General features: G+C 42.3%; 1 protein-coding gene across 1 annotated transcript in view; it reads right to left on the reverse strand.

Moving 5' to 3' along the window:
* The window catches only part of LRMDA (leucine rich melanocyte differentiation associated), a 755,532-nt gene that overhangs the window by 321,096 nt on the left and 413,211 nt on the right, over positions 1 to 21,225 (reverse strand). The window contains 2 exon segments of the mRNA XM_081007691.1: positions 9,212 to 9,342; positions 14,063 to 14,195. Coding sequence (XP_080863817.1) covers positions 9,212 to 9,342; positions 14,063 to 14,195 — 264 coding nt within the window.

Here is a 21,225-nt window from a genome sequence, read left to right on the forward strand (position 1 = left end):
AGGACCAGTGCCTGGGAGCAGTGTTCAGCAGGATGAAAGCGAATAAACTCAAGCTGAATCCTGGCAAGATGGAGGTTCTGGCAATAGGTAGTTCTTAGGTCCGAGAAGTAGACAGGCAGCCTGTTCTATACAGGGTAGCACTTCTCCTAAGGGATAGGTGCACAGTTGGGGGGTATTTCTAGATTTTGCTCTGTCATTGAAGGCCCATGCAGCCTCAGTGGCAAGAAGTGCCCAGCTTTGTCCATTCCTCTACCTGGATAACCTGGCTACAGTAGTCCATGCTCAAATAATGTCTTGGCTGGACTGTGTTCTGTGTGGAGCTACTCTTGAAGACTGCACTTCATGATGTGTTACACTAGCATACAGAATCCTGAATGGTTTAGGACCCAAGTATACTTGAAGCGGGATGCAGGTGGCGCTGTGGGTTAAACCACGGAGCCTAGGACTGGCCAATCAGAAGGTCGGCAGTTCGAATCCCCATGACAGGGTGAGCTACCGTTCCTCGGTCCCTGCTCCTGCCAACCTAGCAGTTTGAAAGCACCTCAAAGTGCAAGTAGATAAATAGGTACCGCTCTGGCGGGAAGGTAAACTGCGTTTCTGTGCGCTGCTCTGGTTTGCCAGAAGCGGCTTAGTCATGCTGGCCACATGACCCGGAAGCTGTACGCCGGCTCCCTCGGCCAATAAAGCGAGATGAGCACCGCAACCCCAGAGTCGGTCATGACTGTACCTAATGGTCAGGGGTCCCTTTACCTTTACCTATACTTGAAGCAGCATCTTTTCCATTACCAGCCAACTTAGTTTTGAGATCTGTGAGGGAAGTCCTGCTTGTGGTACCCTCATTGAATATGATCCGGGGGTGCACGCACTACAAATAGCAAGGCAGCACCACATCTATGGAGCTCTTTCTCGGTTCAGATCTGACTGTCCCACTTTTCAGGTGACAGCTAAAGACCAACTGTTTTCAGAAGACTTTTAGAGCACAGCAGGAGTTTAACTGGGAGTGATATGCTGCTGTTGCTGCGATTTAGAGTGAATTGTGTTCTCCCTCTCTTTTAACATACACGTGTTGTTGTTGTTTTAATGGTGGATCTTGAATCTGAACATGATAGTTAATTTCCGGGCTGTCGTGATGAAATCTTACAGTTTGAAAAATGCATGTTCTTTTACACATGTTCTTTTAGCTAGAATCTTCCATATTATTTCTTCATTGTCCAGGGCATGGATTTTAAACAGTTTAATACGGTATGGGGTGGTAACATTAGGTGGTGCACAAAGCCATTGGAAAGAACTACAAAACATCTGCAGCAGAAAATGAGGAAGAAACACATCAAGGTTTAATGTTATTTCAACACTAAATAACTGGAGATGACAATAGAGATTAACAATTCATTCTCCAATTTGTTAAGTATTCAGTACAGATGAAACTGTTTTTGTAGTTTCAGTGCTAATCTGACAAGGCATTTAAGGTGTGTATATTTTCAAACAGATGCACAGGATTGGCAGAATTTCAGTTGATTATGCTTTATCGAATTTTGTTAAATATAGTAAGCTTCAAAATATTCAAAATCTAATTCTGCATTTATTGTCTGTAGCTAGGATTAGATTTGCAGAGTTTTAGAAATCTAATAATAGATCTCAAAAAAACCAGATTGGTGGAGAAAAACAAAGCATTGGTGATTATTAGTTAAATGAACAGCATATTATAATATTATTTCTTAAATTTGTATGCCACCCTTGATCCAAAGACCACATAGTGGTTTACAACATATAAATACAAAGTAACAACACACAATGCATAATTATTAAAACAAAAACAAAAGCATACCAATAACCCCCTTCCAGAAACACATTTAAAAGGCCACAGAATGTTAATCAGCTGGTTATAGAGAAACATTTTTAGCAGGCACCAAGCGAGCCTCTCTGGGGAGAGCATTCCACAAGAGGGGAGCCACCACAGAAAAGGCCTGTTCTTGTGTAGCCACCCTCTGGACCACTTGGGGAGAAGACACACGAAGAAGGGCCTCAGATGAATCTTGCAGGAAGCAAATGGCAACATGTGACCAATCTCAATGGCCACAAGCCACCACTGCCTGCATGTTCATGCTTAACCATAGTTGGGTTTAGCATTAAGTGTTGACTGGCCCACTATGTTGCTGGAATTGTGCTGCTGAAAATGGAGGTTTGTTTCTTCTCATTTTTCTCTTATACTCTGGCTTCCTATTTGAATTGTTTAATTATCCAGCACTATTTTCTTTTCTCTTTCAATTGTTTTTGAATATTTTATGGGTTTTATGCTATTAACTTTATGATTATTAACAGCTTTGATTTCTTTCAAAGATAAAGCAGAATAAAATTCTATTAGATACATTTCCTTCAAGATTTGCTCTAGGCAAAATTTAGTAGAAACTACTTTTTTAGTTTCCTCCCCTATTTCTATTGCAGAACCAACCATGTTCAGGGATTTATGAGAATTAACAAGTCAAGAAAGTGATCTGATAAAAGCACTTAACGCCAACATGCCTGTAAGCAACCCAAAACATGCCAGTTAATGAATAAGCTTCTCGTCTATACACAGGAGAAAAGCTAATCCTTTGGTATACTGATATATTATATTAACTAAGTTATATTAACTAAGGGACACCGCAAAATAAACATGAATAAACTGCTTTTCAGCAGTTAAGGCTATTGCCTCCGCATGCTCTCAAGAAAGCTTTCCAAACAAGGCTACTAGTCACAATGGGAACGCTCTGCTCTGCCTCCATAATCAGAGATGTGGAGCTTCTGAGCGCTTCTGACAAGCAGACCAGCAGTGGATGTGTAGGGGATAAGCAAAATCACAGATTTGTTGTTGTTGTTTTGTCGTTTAGTCGTGTCCGACTCTTCGTGACCCCATGGACCAGAGCACGCAAGGCACTCCTGTCTTCCACTGCCTCCCGCAGTTTGGTCAAACTCACGCTGGTAGCTTCGAGAACACTGTCCAACCACCTCGCCCTCTGTCGTCCCCTTCTCCTTGTGCCCTCAGGGTCTTTTCCAGGGAGTCTTCTCTTCTCATGAGGTGGCCAAAGTATTGGAGCCTCAGCTTCAGGATCTGTCCTTCCAGTGAGCACTCAGGGCTGATTTCCTTAAGAATTGATAGGTTTGATCTTCTTGCAGTCCATGGGACTCTCAAGAGTCTCCTCCAGCACCATAATTCAAAAGCATCCATTCTTCAGCGATCAGCCTTCTTTATGGTCCAGCTCTCACTTCCATACATCACTACTGGGAAAACCATAGCTTTAACTATACGGACCTTTGTTGGCAAGGTGATGTCTCTGCTTTTTAAGATGCTGTCTAGGTTTGTCATTGCTTTTTTCCCCAAGAAGCAGGCGTCTTTTAATTTCGTGACTGCTGTCACCATCTGCAGTGATCATGGAGCCCAAGAAAGTATCACCATTTTTTTTCTCTCACTAGGAAGAGAGTACTTCTAATAGAGTGCTTCTGAGTAAAACATAACCAAGTCTGAAAGTTGTGTTTTATTCTGTAAAGACAGCACACTTTGGGGGGTGAATGTAATAATGTGGACATGAGGAAAGTGCTCATTCTCCTCTATCCAGCTTCTCCTGCTGCTCTGGGAGGGGCCCCTCCCAAGTTGCAGGTCGGGGTGGTCAGCATTATTTCCTCTTCTTTCTTAGCAATAGTGATTAAGTACCCTTAGCCACAGGGACGCGGGTGCTGCTGTGGTATAAACCACAGAGCCTAGGGCTTACTGATCGGAAGGTCAGCGGTTCGAATCCCCGTGACAGGGTGACCTCCCATTCCTCGGTCCCTGCTCCTGCCAACCTAGCAGTTCAAAAGCACATCAAAGTGCAAGTAGATAAATAGGTACCGCTCCGGCGGGAAGGTAAACGGTGTTTCCGTGCGCTGCTCCGGTTCTCCAGAAACAGCTTAGTCATGCTGGCCACATGACCCGGAAGCTGTACACCAGCTCCCTCGGCCAGTAAAGCGAGAAATAAATAAAAAATATAAAAGCTAGGAGTCTGGGGCCCCAGCCCTCACGGTGTACCCAGGTGCCTGGACCTGGGTTACTTGGATCCCTGCTGCCCTGGTGATTTGCTTTGCATGTCACATTAAACCACAGTTTAAATCAAGCTGTGGTTTGATGTGTGTCCTCCTCAAAGTTCCTGCGGTGCTCCTTCCCAGCTCCTCCTGTCGCCATGTTGCAAGACAAAACCAGCCGAAGTATCTCACTTCACGTGTTGTCTAAATTTGGCTCATGTTGTTCATTTAATATAAATGTTTATATTAAAATTAGGTGTTAAATGAGCCCCCGCCCCATCCCCCCCTCTCTCTATATGATTGCCATCAGGTATATGGACTAAATGTTTGAGTTTAGGCTGTACTGCAATTGTGGGGGGGAATTACATAGGGAAAGAAGCAATGACTATTAATGTAACAGGAAGTCAAAGCAGCCCAGAAAAAGCAGGACAGAAGAGAACTGAATAGAGTATTGGGTGAATTCCATGTATATCTGGGTTTTCAAGGGGACAACAAACTCTAAAACTGTGTTTGGGCTTTGGGCACTTTGTATCTTACTGATTAAAAGACAAATAAGGCCACCTATATTTAAACTTCAATATATTCTGACCAAGACAATTTTTCACAATCTAATAATAGCATGGTTTGTGTTTTTACCGCAAACAATAGACCCCCAAGACAGAACAAGTGCTGCTGGTACAAGACAAGTAACTAGCAATTATTGTGTTGACTCCCTGTGACTTTGATCTCTAGGTCATGGCCTGTGCTTTCTGGAGATCTTCAAAGCAGAGACTGCAGCTGAGGTTATTTCCCATTTATGCTGCTTTGCTAGTCACGTTACTTTTTCTCAATACTGGAATGTTTCTCTACTGACATATCACCCTACACTATGTTTTGATTATGAATAAAGTTTTAAGACCAAAAAAAGCAGGCAGTCGTTTCTACACAATGATACTTGGTAGGAAACGATAACTGATTATTCATAATTAATAGTAATAACTCAAGTGCATTATTAATCACGCAAAAAATAAATTAATTGAATCTGATATATTTATTAATTTCACAAAAATCCAGAGCTGTTATGTTGCTGTCTTTTCAAATGCATATTTAATTTCTAACAGAGGCATCATATTTTACTCAGTGAACCACTTTCCATTTGTAATGTGCCTCTTAGACTGTAAGCCGTTAATTTATATTGCAAATTGCCTTGAGTACAATGGGAGAAAGTTTGAAAAATAATGTTATTTATATTTATATATACACACAAACACACAATACAGTATGATCCATTCTTGTTTGACATTTTTGTTTTGTTCCTAGATTTCATTCAAAATTATTTAAGTCTGAGATATGTGGTTTTTTTTTAATGTGCGCAACGAGATTTAGACAACATTTATTCTCTGCTTTTTCACTATATATAATGCTTATTTTGCAGGGACAGGAGAGAACTAAAAAAGTACAGGAATGGCTCGGATATAATTTTACTGGGGTATTGGTGTATTTAGCACGAAAACATTTTGGATTTCTCTTTCTGGGGCAAAACACTAAAAAGCCCTTTAAGTTTGTGTAAAGTGTTGTAAAGTTTGCTTGCTAATGCCAAGTGGCTCAGATAGCTGCTAGAAACAAAGATTCACATGTGAAGAGAAAAGTGATTATTGCTGCTCAGTTAACACTCAGGTTGCTTCCATGCTGAAGGACTTTAGCACTGCTTTGGCACTGCTTTTTTTCTTTTTTCTTTTGCAAGTGGCTGAATGTGGAATTAAAACTGTGGTTCCGGATTGCATCTATCTATCTATCTATCTATCTATCTATCTATCTATCTATCTATCTAGCAATGCCCATCTCCACAACCAAGGTCTTTCCAAAACCTTTACTCAAAGGAAATAAGTTCTGCTTCCTATTCAGCAAGCAACACTATTACAGATGAATAGCCTCTTAGTTCCACCTTAATAATTCACTCCCTATCTTTTTTTTTACTGCAAAATAAATATATTATTGTGTTTATGCAGCTTGCTTAGGAATATATGAAGGTGACTGGATTAAACATTAGCCTGTGTACACTTTAGTATGGGCCAAAATGTAGTCCAGTTTAAAGCAGTGAAATATGGGAGCTTCGCAATCTGGCAGCTGTGCTTGTAGAAGCCATGATTGTAGAAATAATACCTTAATGCCAATAGTTGACACCAGATCCTACAGGTTTCACAGGTTTGGGTGGGAAGGAGGGGGCCTGCCTCTCTGTCCCTATTTCTCCAGGGGCGCTTGGAAAGGACAGATAAGAGCTTTTGAGATAAGCGTGTGAAAAGGTAGGTTCAATGAATTGCCCCTTAGTCACATATTATAGAACCTGTTTTCATTAGTTTCATCTTTGGTCTTTAAATCTTGTTATTTTTATGGCAGGTGCAATATATATCTTATGGGGAAACTAATACTGCATCTGCAATAATGAAGAACATTCAATGCTAGTTGTACAGGAGAAAAGAAAGTGGTAAGAGAGATTCACTTCAGTTCCACTGCAGTAATACGATGCAAATCGGAATAATATTCACTTTAAAACCTATTTTAATTAACCTTTTCAAAGATTCTCCTCCTGGTTTTGGCATGATGGTTTGCCTTAATATGAGCTAAAACTATCTTGACCCTTTAAAAAAAAAATCAACATTTTGCATGGAAATGCAACAGCAGCCATGATTGTTTTGATGTATAGCTGTGTGACATATTATAAATATTACATCACATAACCACAGAGAATGTCACTCAACAAGACTCCCCCCCCCCCCCCAGACAGCATTAAATGAACCATGGATTCTTGCCTCTGAATAGCTCCTTTAAGGAACTACTTTTGCTTAAATGATTAATAGGAGGCATATTGTCAGAAAAATGTACTTAAAGTGAAAAACAGTAAACTGTAGCGATATCATTCATTTTTAAGCAATTCTGTGGTGAAAATGCCTCATAAATTTACATGGCAACACCACTATTAGGCTCTTTGTACGCAGGACAGCCAATGTGCCTTCCAGTTTGGGGTTAAGGCGATGGGAAAATATTTTATTCAAACTAGGCCACTTAGCAAAAGCCAAAATGGCACATTTATGTACAATTCAGAAGTTGGCACATTAGACGTATCTAAAGACAGTTCGGAATCTATTTTTGAAAGAGACTGAAGCACTCAACTTGAAATAGCCACTACAGATCAGGTTGGGAGGCCTGTCCAGATTACTGCAGCACTGCTAAAAACCACAGCAAACCATCTCATGGACTCCATGTCATGTCTCTTCTGGATAAGCCTCCTTTCAGCTTTCTAACACTTTTTATGCTGGAAGCATGAACATACAGTTCTAAGTTTATGAACTGTACAGTCAGTGTTTGCTCACATATCATTTCAGAATGCTTGTCTGATAGGCTGGAAATAGGTGGGTAGGTTTAACTTGAGAGCAACATGGTTACGTGGAATGCTTATGTAGAAAATGGCATGCAGTTTGCTTGAATTTTGCCATCCTATCTAAAATACAAGGCTCATGACTCAGTGACTGCATCATTAAAGCACTACCTTGCATCTTACATCACCTGTTGCAAGAAATACATGTTAACACTGAATGCATGCCTGTCTTTGAAATGAAGGTCTGGGGCCACTTTCTGGGGTCCTGCAGTTATAGTGTTGTGTGTTTCCTTGACAACGACAGCCAATTATGTGGAGTGGGGAAACACATAATTTCATGATCTGGTTAAGTTGCCGTAGATGTTACCAGATCAAAATTAAACAGCTGATTGCTGGTGCTTGGGTGGCCCCCATGTGATCACCTATATAGAAATGTATGGGCTTGCTGGTGGGCTTGTAACACAATAGGAATTACAAGAACTCACCACTTACAGGAACATGCAATTCCATATCAGGTCTTATATACACAGCTGCTGCAATTTGCTGGGTATATGTGCATAGGTCCTATATGAGGCCAAATATTCATATCACTGAATCTTTTTCAATAACATCTGTGCCAGAGAACTTTCCATGGATTGTACAGGTCTGGCTCAGATCTGCCTAGGTCTCATTCTGCCATCATTAATAGCTTGTGTTTTCCTGGGCCTCAGTGTGGTGACCTGAGATTTCAGAGGCTTAAGCTTCCTTATCAATGCCTGCATGGAAAGGACTAAATTATGAGGGTGAGGGGTGAGAAATGAGGGGTATGCAGGGTTTTTTATGCTTGGTTTCAGAGGTTTTGCCAGTCCCCCCACCTAGGTCCTTCATACTCTATCCCTGTAGTCCTTCTATCGTGACACACCAGGTGGCATCTTCCGCTCCCACTAGGCACAACAAGGCTCTGTCCATATCCCACCAGGTTTTACTCCATGGCTCTCACACTCTGGGCTTCAGGAGGCCTGGTGACCCAAAATTGCTCCCACAAACTTCAACTGGTCACCTCACCTTGCCTCATAAAAGGGCCTCTGTTGTGAATAGATCAGGGGTCAGCAAACTTTTTAAGCAGTGGGCCAGTCCACTGGACCTCAGACCTTGTGCGGGGCCAGACTACTTTTTTTTGGGGGGGGGGAATGAACAAATTCCTATGCCCCACAAATAACACAGAGATGCATTTTAAATAAAAGGGCACATTCTACTCATGTAAAAACATGCTGATTCCTGGACCGTCCACGGGCCGGATTTAGAAGGCGATTGGGCCGGATCCGGCCTCCGGGCCTTAGTTTGCCTACCCATGGAATAGAGGCAGGGAGAGTATGATTCCGTAACCTTTTCACACATTGCCATTAGATTACATTAGATCCTATACACAGCTCTTAGTTTTTACTTCAGCAGCCATTTAAAGTTGGTTGAAGGTTGTAATCAACTATCTTTTACTCAGAGTAGACCAAACAAAGGACAGCAGGCCCATAACTTACATGGGGGTTACATTCCATGGACTGCGCCTAAAGCCAAAATTGTGTATAAACAAAACCCACTGGGTTCAATGATGGGTGGGATTATCGCTGTCATTTTTCCTGAAACTCCACCCTCTTTTTATTTTTTATTTTGCCACGCATGTACTGTAAAGCTGAATGTGCACAAGTTGTAGGCTTACTGTAAATGACTGTGACAACCTTGATCCATTAATTTCAGTGGGTCTACTACTCGGAGCAGAGGTTAGTTGAATACAATACTAAATATCTTACAATTGAAAGTAATGTATGTATAATCCAAGATACTAACCTGTACCTCTGATAGTCTCCTTCATCCTTGTCTTTGCAGACTAGTTCATTTGGGCATGCTGTATTTCCAAGCAAACTCAGGTACTCCAAGGAAGGCACTGCTTCAACCAGATGATCCAGCAGGCTTTCCAGTTCTGTTATGTACTCAAGATTATGAGTTAAGGATTCAGTAACAAAAGGAAGACTGTTAAATAACTCCATTTTCACACACACACACACACACACACACACACACACACGACCCATATTATATGCGGGGAAATGTAACATTAATTGGTGCTAGCAGAAAGGGGACTACATCCAAGTCATTTTTTGGCATAAAATGAAAGGTCTTGGGTCCCCCTCCTTCATTATTTTTTCCTCCTCTTTTCTTCTTTTCTAGATGACTCTCTGCAACACATTAAAAACTTTGACAAAATGATGGATGTCGGATGGGGAAATGGTTAGTGATTGCTAAAGCCATGAAACTTTTCCAACATGGCAACAAGCAGCAGTTACTTTCACAGTACATTCATCACTAAATGTATTACAGTCCCTAGGAAAAATGAGATTTAAAATGGAGTTAAATGACAGCAGCCCAGATGCACCAGAAAGAATAAAAGTGCTTTTGGTGGCACTGCGGCATTAATTGGTACATAGGCACAAATGCTTGATCAAATGTTACCAGGAACCCGTTGGTATTCCTGCTCCACAGTTTATAACACACACAACTTCAGAGTGGAAGGAAACAGTAAAACCTGCCATTAAAGTGGTAGAGTGACCACATGAAATCTTACATTGAAGTTGATTTAATGCATCCACTACAAATATACACACAACTCCCAAAACAGGCTAGAAAGGATTTGTAGTCCAGTTCTAGGTTGCTCAAGAAAGAAAGAAAGAAAGAAAGAAAGAAAGAAAGAAGTACCACAAGTATTTCTGCAACCAGAGCTGGACTTTTCCAAAGTTTGGGCTTTTGTGTCAAAATGTACATACAAGAGTGTCTAGTGCACAGTTTCCAAAGGCTTGAGAACCTTCCTAAATCTGGCACTGTGTTATGGGTGCTAACTTAAAGACTTCAAAGCCGCTGCCCCACAGACCCTTTAAGGAGAAACATAAACCCAGGTTCTTTGGCACTCCTTGTTCAGTTCCTTAAGAGTCCTGCTTTGCATCTAGGATTTGGAAGGCAAGTGAAAACAGGGAAATCTTGGTTCCCACAGATCCACCATAGAAATCAAAGATGGGGCATGGAAGATAGGTATGGGGAAAGGATGCCAAATTGGTTGTGCAGGCTGAAAGCCATTCCCACCCAAACATTGCCACACTGCTGGTGCACGTGACATGAATAGCACTAGTAACATGCCAGGTTAAAAAAAAAACTGGCATAAAACTAGCCTGAGAAATCCCAGAATGAAGGCTCACAAATGGGGATCAGCATCATGAGGAGGCAAGGTGTGCTAATACCTCATGCCAATTGGCAAAAGGTGAAGGGCACATTCAAGTCGCTCTGCTTCTTACTCTTTGTTTCTCTGCCCTTTGTTCTAATTGATTTAGTGCTGCAAATTCTCATTTTCTCTGTTTTCTCTTTTAAACTGATTCTTGTTAGTTTATGGCGATCCTGCATTAGCTGTATTTTACTACTTTATTATAATTTTGCTTGTTTTAATGCCTGTAAGCAGCCCAAAGAACTTCAGCTAAAGGGCAGCCTATAAATTGCATGTATCAATAAATAAACAATGGAACAAATTACTGGTTTAAACGAACAATTCACTCTTTTACTCTCCCATGCCTGGAGTTGTGTGCAACAATTATTATGTGGCTATCTTAAATGCTTGGTTCTTTTATGTTGCTTGTCCCCAGCATTGATTTATGTTTTCCTGTTATCTTTGTTATCTCTTGCAGATGGAATGTACCCCATTTCTTCACCTCAATAACTGAAGGGCAAGGGTATCACCACAGGATAGAAACAGAACTTTTGCCCTTTAAGACCTTCCCTTCACTACATGCACTCCAATTTGCATCTTATTTGCAGCAGCCAACAAGCAATTGGGAGACTTATCATATACAGCATAATGCTTGTGGTAGGATTCCACCCCCACCCTCATTTTTCAGATACTGGGCAAAACAACACATGGAGCAGGATGAATGAAGCATATGAACAGCTCAGTTTTTCCATTTTAATTCAGCCACAGTGCTCCAGATTTAGTCAGAACAGCATTAGACTTAATCCTTCCCCCCATGGCCCATTGTTTTGTCAACAATTGCCCTTCCCAGGATAGTTGTTCAGTCCACTAAGAGGGGAAAAGATGCTGGCTCACATATTTTCAACTACAGGGAGGAAAGCAGAGTGCAGAGGATGATCTTTAGAGGGCAAGCAGTCCATGGAGAAAGGGTTAAGTCACCTCTTCCCTCTGCTTCTCCTCAATTCATACCCACTAAAGAGCAAATTGGTGCTTAGAGGGTGTGAAGACAATGGGGAGAAAGAGGGAGCCAGTCGCAAGAGTGGTGGTGATGTTGAAGACATTAAAACCAAACAACAACAAAAACTTATAAGCACAGCTATACAGATAAAACATAGGTCCCGCCAAAATAAGAGAGGCCACAATGCCACCATTCAAATTTAAAAAGGTAAAGGTAAAGGACCCCTGACAGTTAAGTTGCGACGCTCATCTTGCTTTACTGGCTGAGGGAGCCGGCGTTTGTCTGCAGACAGTTTTTCTGGGTCTGGTGAAACCAGAGCAGTGCATGGAAACACCGTTTACCTTCCCGCTGGAGTGGTACCTATTTATCTACTTGCACTTTGACATGCTTTCGAACCGCTAGGTTGGCAGGAGCTGGGACTGAACAATGGGAGCTAAGCCCTTCATGTAGATTCGAACCGCTGACCTTCTGATCGGCAAGCCCAAGAGGCTCCCCCCCCCCAGGGGGGGATAGCATTCCACAAGGCCGATTCTTATGTTGCTACCCTCCAAAACTCCTGTATGAAATAGGGCCTCAGATAATGGTCACATGGTCCAGGTCAGTGCATGTAGTGTAGAGGCAGTCCTTGAGGTCCTGAGGTCCTGAGCCACATAAAGCTTTATAGGTCATAACCAGCCCTTTGAAATGAGCCCAGAAACTAAGTACTTTGCCCACAATTAACCACCTTTAACCACCTAACCCACAGTTTATTTCTTATGAGGCACTCACCATACTAGAAATAGGGTGTGCCAAGTGTCTTAGCTGCTGTTTCTGGTTTGCTTATCTCTGAATTATGATGCATCATCCCAGGATCACTTGTGCCACCACAGAGGATTCCTCTAAACACTTGCTGCCAGCCGCATAGCAAGCAATGTGGAAACCTCAAGTACCATTTTGCATATGGCGTAGAAAGATGGAGCTCAAAATATGGGGCCCTGTTTGGGTACACATTTTCTCTATCCTGGACCCCGTGTGTGTACTGTAGTGGCATAAAATATGAGATTGGGACCCCCTAGTTCAAATATTGCCATAGCCATTAATTTGCTATCCCTCATTTCATCATCTTTAATATGGAATAGCAGTATCTTATGGGGTGTTCCACATATATTTGAGTGTTTTGAACACTCTGCAGCTCTAAATAATTACTTTGTATTGTACTTACTTTTATGAGTATGTTGACAAATCAGCACCACCAGAGCAGCTTCACCAACCTGCCACTCTCCACATGCTTTGCCCAGCAACTCCCATCAGTCCCAGCCAACACAGAGGCTGATGGGAGATGTAGTCCAAAACATCTGGCAAGTAACAGGTTTGTGAAGGTTACATGAGAGTGTATGTGTAAAATACTTGATTAATTTACAGGAGCTTAACTGTCATTACGTCCTTTGACTTGCCTAAGGATAGTCATTCTCTGCTTAAAAATTTGCTAATCAATCCTTACTAGCGACAGGCCACTCAAAGGCTTCCAAGCCCATTCTTTTAAAGCCTATAAAATGTCCAGGCTTCCTGGGTATGGTGGCTGATTACTTGGGCAAAGTATTAGACTTGGCTGAGAAGAGAGCTGCTAACACGGATCTTTGCCCTCCACCCTCTTTGCATCCCGGAGTTGGACAAAGCACAGAGAAAGATCTTTTGAAAACAATGAAAATTAAGCTAAAACTAAACTGATATTTTCAGCTGAGCCTCAGCATGCAACATTGCATGGCTTCGTTGCTGCCTGTCCTGCAGTGCAGACCACCAGCATTTCCAATAATACCAAGCAACAATGCTGTTTGTGCGATAAGGGAACAGCTGCCACTCTTAGGGTGTCTCAGTGTTTTAAAAGAGCCCAGCACAGGAAGTAACAACCACACTGCTACAATCTGGCGATCAGTGTTATTCACAAAACAGCAAAGGGTGGGAAACTATTCTTGACCCTTTCTAGCCTAATAGCTAACATGGCCCCCGTCAAGTGATTGCTGCTGCCAAATTAAACAAGATGTATATTTTCTTTAAGAAGCATTCTATGTGCATGTGAAAAAAGCCAACCTAATGTTTTAATCTTGTTTCACTGCACACACTATTCCACTAGAGGTCAGCCTGCCACAGAACCCAAGCAGGATGGGTTCTGTTAAGAAGCGCAAAACTGGCTGCTATTTCCACCTCTCAATCTATTGACAAAGATTCCTTCAGAGCCATAAACTTAGGGCTCGCACTAAAAAACGGAGCAACAGGAAGATATAGCGAGGCATTTCGTTTATGAATGACCTGTAATAAATTACTTTGAAGTATTCTGAGTGACAAGAGAAAGGGAGAGGATGCTTTGTCTGCAAACGAGCGACATTTTACATACTTTAATTTGGCTGACACATAAGGATTATTCGACATTTGGCAGGGCCTTTCTCCCCTTCCCTCCCCACCCTCTCTTTTGGAAGGATATTTGGTTCTTGTTCAGCATCAGGGTATGGAGGTGTGGTAACCTGGGTAACCGGAGGTCATTCCGGAGGAGATTGTTGTCCAAGATCAGCTCTTCCAAGCCGCTAAATGTCTCCAGTCCTTCCAGTGACCTGCAACGACAAAGGCAACAGGAAAAATGATACTCCAGTAAATCAGGGAGGCCATTATGAGCTGAAATAAATATTTTAACCTTCCCTTTCAAGGAGCGGGAAGAGTTTTGCTTTAGTCCTGTCAGGAGACTGAATGACAAGAATTAGTGGCAAGGGGAGTGTCGGTACAGCAACACATCCTTCTTCGCAGGCTGGCAGAATGAAGGATGGGGGTCACTTAGTGAGTAGCCAGGATCCAAAACAAAAGGCTTCAGATATGAGGCCTGCAGGATGAATTTGTCAATGTCTTGTGCCTTCAGGCACCCAGCCTCGCCTGACCCTAACCTCCATTCCCAAGATAAATAACTCTGTCACAGTTCACCTTCATTCCCTGGACACAAATTTAAGTTGTCATCCATCATTTCTGCCATGAAATATCATACCCCACTAACAATAATAAATACAACTTCAAGAATTGTTCTCAGCAGCTACCCTATATATAAAACTGCAGGAGGGGGGGATATGATGGGAAGTTTTTCCTTTTCCTTTCGTGATTTTTATTTTATTAACCACAGAATTTTCTCTGTCTAGAGTTTTTGTTGTGGTGGTTGTTTTTTCAAGCACAAAAGATAAAATGCTAGAGAGCCCTGAATCACCCAGATACAGCAAAAATTATTATTTTTTACAATGATGGCCCCCCCCCCGGCAATGCCTGCCCACAAAACACACAGACACACACAAAACACTGAGATTTAAAAGTAACAAGCAAAATCTTTTCAGCATGGAAGCACAGCTCTTCGGGTTGTAAACACATAGACATTTGTAGAAATTTGGCAGCCAATTAGGAAAGCTAGGAGGAAGGAATTAAAAAGTCTGGCTTTGTCACTTTGCTGGGCCACCGTTTCAGTTTTAACTCTTAATTTCATAGCTTTGCAAGTTCTTACAGAAATGGGTGGGGGAATCTTCACATTAATCACCTAAGATGGGCATGGTATATGGAGCATACACAAAGACACACACATTCACAGCTCATTCACCTACCAGACACCTAGAGATATGCTGAGGTTGCATGACTTGACAGCTGAGCTAGTATGCCTACCAGTGGTGAGGATCATCACTTTATCTCCTCACTATTTTATAAAATGTGATGAATAAGGGAGATGCAAGTCTACACTATTTATTCACTGTCCAATGACATTTATACTAAAGGGAATTATTCCCTCCCTCTTTAACACCCTTCTTCAAGGTCTGCATGAGATATGCTCTATTGCAGGCATATAACAGGCATGCTGTGGGGGGAAATAACAAATATTTATCCACCCAATTCAAAAATTTAAACCTGGCAGGGGTAGGTTAGATGAAATTGTCTTCGCTGAAACTTATAGCCCCGTAATAAAAGAATGGAATGAAAAGTCCTTTGTAGGAAAGAAAACATGTGACCTTCATGCTACGGTTCAAGGACATCACAGTCTTAACTATAAATAACCAGAGAAACTCCATGCTTCTCAGTAGTCCTCTACTCTAAGGTTACCAGATTTTTTTTTCAATGAATCCGGGGACAGTTTTCAACTTCAATAGATTTTGTATGGGGACTGATTTGTAAATTTGGGGACTGTCACCAGGAAACGGGGACATCTGGTAACCTTACTCTGGAGGTTCAAAACTGATGTGAATTACAAAGGGTGCTTTCAGATGGGAGTTTATTGTGGAATCGCAGCTACTCATGCACACGTTTTGATTTTATTTTTTGCACCACTCACATTATATCGTCACCATCCTTCTGCCCCATTTAACCCAGATTTCCCTTTAGCGTAGAAAAATCTAATAATAAAGAACAACCTGTTATATATCTGCAGTAACTGCTGGTACGGAAGCTCACTACTGCATTTGGGGGGTGGGGTGTTTGTCACATGTGTGGTAGCATTACGTGGACTGTTCCCTTTTGCCACAGACCCCCATCTCCATTTGCTCCTCACCTGAGCGCTGCCTGGCCATTGTTTCAGGCGGCCCGAACCATGCAAGTGCACCTGTTTCCACTGATTGCTGCATGCAGTAGGCACATTTCAAATACATTTATCAGCCTTTTATTTATTTTTAAATACTGAGCTCATCTGCTGAGTGAGAAAGGAGCTGGAGTGGCCCTCGTAGAGCCCATACCAGCCTGCTCGAAAAACTGAAAAAGGTTGCAATGGGCGCAATGTGCTCGGACGAAAAAGGAGTTGGGTGCTATACAGTGGTACCTCGGGTTAAGAACTTAATTCATTCTGGAGGTCTGTTCTTAACCTGAAACTGTTCTTAACCTGAAGCACCACTTTAGCTAATGGGGCCTCCTGCTGCGGCTGCGTCGCCACCGCACGATTTCTGTTCTTATCCTGAAGCAAAGTTCTTAACCTGAGGTAATATTTCTGAGTTAGCAGAGTCTGTAACCTGAAGCGTATGTAACCTGAAGCGTATGTAACCTGAGGTACCACTGTACTTTCTACTGGTTTTGCCGGAACATACATTAAGCTGCAATTTCTGGCGCCCCTGCCAATCCATTCTGTAAGGAAATAAAAAGCAATGGAAAGCACATAACCGAATGCTGCTGTATCAGATTGTGGGGGAAATGAAACTGTTTGTGCTCCAGTGTCACGGCACCCCCCTAAAAAAAAACAACCAACCCTTCCCCAAATGTTAAGTCCCTCAGAAATTTCCAAATGGTCCATGGGGCAGGAGAAACTGCTGCTCTAAATGATCCTGACCTCACGCTCTTCTGTAAGCCGCACAGGAGAAGAAGCAATAAACAGATTGTGTGGTTATGATTGTTAACTTTAGGTTCATAATAAAGCCTAACTGGCAGTGCCCATTTAAATGCTCTCTCCGTATAAATAGTTAGTAGTGGATTATGTCCAATCTTCAGTTTATTGCTTTAAAAAGAAAAAAAGTCTTTCCGCTTGCCAAAGGGAGTTCAAAAAAGGCCACCACCCTGTCAACACCACAGAGCCTTATGGGACGCTAATAGGCCCTTTGTGAGTATGCATTGCTGGGGCTCTGGTCTGTGTCAGCCTCAAAATGCACATTGTTCATGAGTTGTGTTATGCAAATATAATACCCTTATCATGAGAATCTGCAAATGGTTGGCAACTGGCAAGAAGAATAAAGCACACATCCAAAACTGCTGGAGGGGAGGCATAAAACAAAATGACATGCCATGAAGCGGGACAAAGGAGCGAGAGAGATAGAGAGTTGCCTATTGAGGTAGCCCCTTTATTTCCAAAACAGAGGCTAGGGCACAATGCCCGCCTAAGCTTTAGGCAGGAACAGAGAAGATTGTGTGCAAAGCCCTCCTCCACACCTGGCTAGGGCTTGATCATTTTTGCCGTGTAATATCATTAGTCACTCTCACAGGGAATTTTCCTTTCCTTTTGTTTTAAGGAATCACACTACACAGAAGCACCATACCTTTTATTAGGGCCAACGCAAATTCAGAGAGTAGCAAGCAAACTTTTGAGTTTGCAAGAGGGTGTTGTAGGAGAGGAGAAAAAGCCACAGCCTGCAGTTTCCTAACCGTCTCAAGATGGAACAGAGAAGGCACGATGCAGACTTAACTAGGTTACACCTTCCCCGGTGCAAAGTGATCTCAGGATGCAGCAAGGCATGCTGGAGTGAAGGAGCAATGGCTACCCTCCCCTTCAACAATATGTATACCAGCAGTTACTTGGATCTGTCGCTAGTTACACAAGGTCTTGTTTGTTTATTTTCCTTACCACGTCATCAGCAGGGACATTGTGTACACGGTGTCCAGTCCATATCCAACATAGCACTCTTCTTTTTTTTAGTGTTCATTCATTCAGTTTTCAAGAAAGCCTTTGTGCACTGCCCACCTTCACCATTTAATCAGCTCCATTTTTCAGAGCACATGGCAGGGGTGGAGAGGCTACAAGTGAGAATCAGGAGTGTAATAATAACCCTGCTCCATTCTCACCTACCTTCATGCCTCTCTGATCCCAATCACCCTGCCCCGAATTGTCAGTTCATGCATAAATATTTAGAGATCTGAGCTGCTTAGGAAGCCACCTTATACTAAGGCAAACTAGTGGTCCATATAGCTCAGTATTGCCTATCCTCGTTGGTTGTGGTTCTCCAGAGTTTCGGGCATGGGACATTTCCAATCCTGTCTGGAAAAGCCAAGTACAGTGGTACCTCGGGTTACATACGTTTCAGGTTACATACACTTCAGGTTACAGACTTCGCTAACCCAGAAATAGTGCTTCAGGTTAAGAACTTTGCTTCAGGATGAGAACAGAAATCGTGCTCCGGCGGCGCGGCAGCAGCAGAAGGCCCCATTAGCTAAAGTGGTGCTTCAGGTTAAGAACAGTTTCAGGTTAAGTACGGACCTCCGGAACGAATTAAGTACTTAACCCGAGGTACCACTGTACTGAACCTGGGAACTTCTGAATGTGAGACATGCTCTGCTGCTGAGCTACAGCCCTTGCCCCATGTTACATGTAATATGTAAAGTAAAGGTAAAGGGACCCCTGACAGTTAAGTCCAGTTGCGAACGACTCTGGGGTTGCGGCGCTCATCTTGCTTTACAGGCCGAGGGAGCCAGCATTTGTCCGCTCCACAGACAGTTTTTCCGGGTCATGTGGCCAGCATGACTAAGCCGTTTCTGGCGAACCAGAGCAGCGCACGGAAATGCCGTTTACCTTCGTGCCGGAGCAGTACCTATTTATCTACTTGCACTTTGACATGCTTTTGAACTGCTAGGTTGGCAGGAGCAGGGACCGAGCAACAGGAGCTCACCCCGTAGCGGGGATTTGAACCTCTGACCTTCTGATCGGACAACAGTCTTTGCCATCCTCAGTTCTGACCTCCAGTATGTGGGTGTGGAGTGCGAGGAAGAAGTGAATAATGGCTTGTTATCATTGCTAGGTCAGAAGCATCCAGTTTTCAGGATTGTCCTGAGAGATCCTTGGCAATGCATAAAGTTTCCACGGACCTCAGTTTCCCAGTTACTGGACAGAGATCAAGCTGCCTACAGCACTGCACCCAGCAGATTGTAAAGTTGTGTCTGCAGAGTACTTTAGGAGCTTCAAAAGAGAAGTGTTATTCAAGCAGAAGGGATTAGCATCAATGTTTTTACTAGATATTAGGAATAGGCTGCTTCTGCTCTTGGAATATCCCTTTTATTAAAACTCTGCAAAACTCAAAGAGCAGCAAGGAAAGCCTGTAAGCTCTCTTAGTTTGTAGCAAAGAACCTTCTATCTGTCTTTGTGAATTAAAAGCAACAAGGCACAGGCTCAGTACCATGAACACCACCAAGGGCTTAAGGGGTAGTGGCAGGTAGCCGTCCTCCCTAGTTGGTTTAGAAGGCTAATAAGCATCACTCAAGTGCATTGCAGGTTGATCTGTCCCTGCTCTAATGACATGAAAGCTGCCATTATCTCACCTACAGGTACCACCTCGGTTACCTCATTGCAGGCCTCACACTCCCACTCCTGGAGGAGAGCAAGCGTTGCCAAGAGATTTCCAATGCAATTTCCAAAGTCACATCAAAATGACAAAACATCACAACGCATTCAGCTCTGCCTGATTCCAACAGAAAGAACTTTAAGTTTCCACTGTAATTAACCCTATCCTCGTTAAGATAATTATGATCAAGCTCCCTGTCACAGCTAATATCACAGCATCATTGCCTATGGCTCACGCTTTGCCCTCATTAGCTTACAAAAACAGTGTGCTGAGCAGGCAAACGAACTCCCTCCCTCCTGATGACTTAGAAGCTATGTATGCAAGACAGTAAAATAAGCCTTTAGAACACAAAGTTCTCTGGGAACATTTCCTCCCATTTAAGCCCTTCGATTAAATCTGTAGTGCTTTCCCCAGTTTATCTGCATCCTATAATTCGTGCATAATTTGGAGGAAAAGGGTTTCATTTTTCAGCACAAAGGGGTATTTTCAGTGGCAATTTTTGCTTTGAATATGCAGTCTACTAGCTGTCTACTAGGTTTTCTGTACGCCAGTCATCTGGTCTGATGAAGAACATTTGGAAAGGATTTGGTTACAATGAAATTTTAAAAAAGCAGTTTTTGCCTATTGGTAATCTTGAACTATGCATTAAATAAGAAAGAAAGAAAAAGGAAACAGCAGCAGTATTGTTTCAACAATGAAGGAACACAAACCAAGAGATTTGTATAGACTTCCTCATTATGCAACTAATATACACTTGTGTGTTGATTGGAAACAGAACACATTATGCTCCCCTTAATACATCTCACTCATTTCAAATGACATTCCCCCTCTTACACACACACATTTCCTCCTGCTAACTACAGATAAACTAGAGATGGGACATGCCTTGAAATCGACTTGCTCTTTATTGACAACAAATAGCTCTTACCAGAAATTAAAGATGGTGCTGTTACACAATGAAATATTGCCCACACTTCTAATTTTTAAAGTGTTCTTTAAAAAAGCATTCAGACAAATGCATGACTACAAGATTGGATGTCTATACCACTTATCAACTGGGTTATCAAAACAGATTCCAAAACTACGCTCTGCCATCTTACCAGTCTGAGCAAGTTCACATGACTAGATTTCGTGACAGGAAAATAAACACACACACTCATCAGAATGATTGCATGAAATAATTTTCACATAAATAGCACAACATTTATCATCATCTAATGGACATAGTGCCCAAAATTTCATAAGGTGAGTGCAATCAAACCAATTCATCAGCAAGGGACATTATTTCACTTATAACACTTTCTCTCTTTCCAATGTTCTCTTTGCTGAACTTTCAGCAAGGTGAGGACCAAAGCAGAATCACAATCTAGTCCTGTATCATTGGATCCATAGCCACACATAAGCAACAAAGCTGCCACACTACCTCACATTAATGAAATCACAAGTCCCACCACACACCACCCAAAGAGCATCATGTATGTTGGTCTCTCAATATTTTTATTTTTGGGGCACATTTTTCTAGCAGTGTTGTCCACCATAATTTTTGGCACCAGGATTCTAGATTCACATCAGAATCTTTCCAGTACCCTGGCTGTGA

The sequence above is a fragment of the Podarcis pityusensis genome (assembly GCF_964106645.2).
Source record: "Podarcis pityusensis genome assembly, chromosome: 5".
NCBI classification, from domain to species: domain Eukaryota; kingdom Metazoa; phylum Chordata; class Lepidosauria; order Squamata; family Lacertidae; genus Podarcis; species Podarcis pityusensis.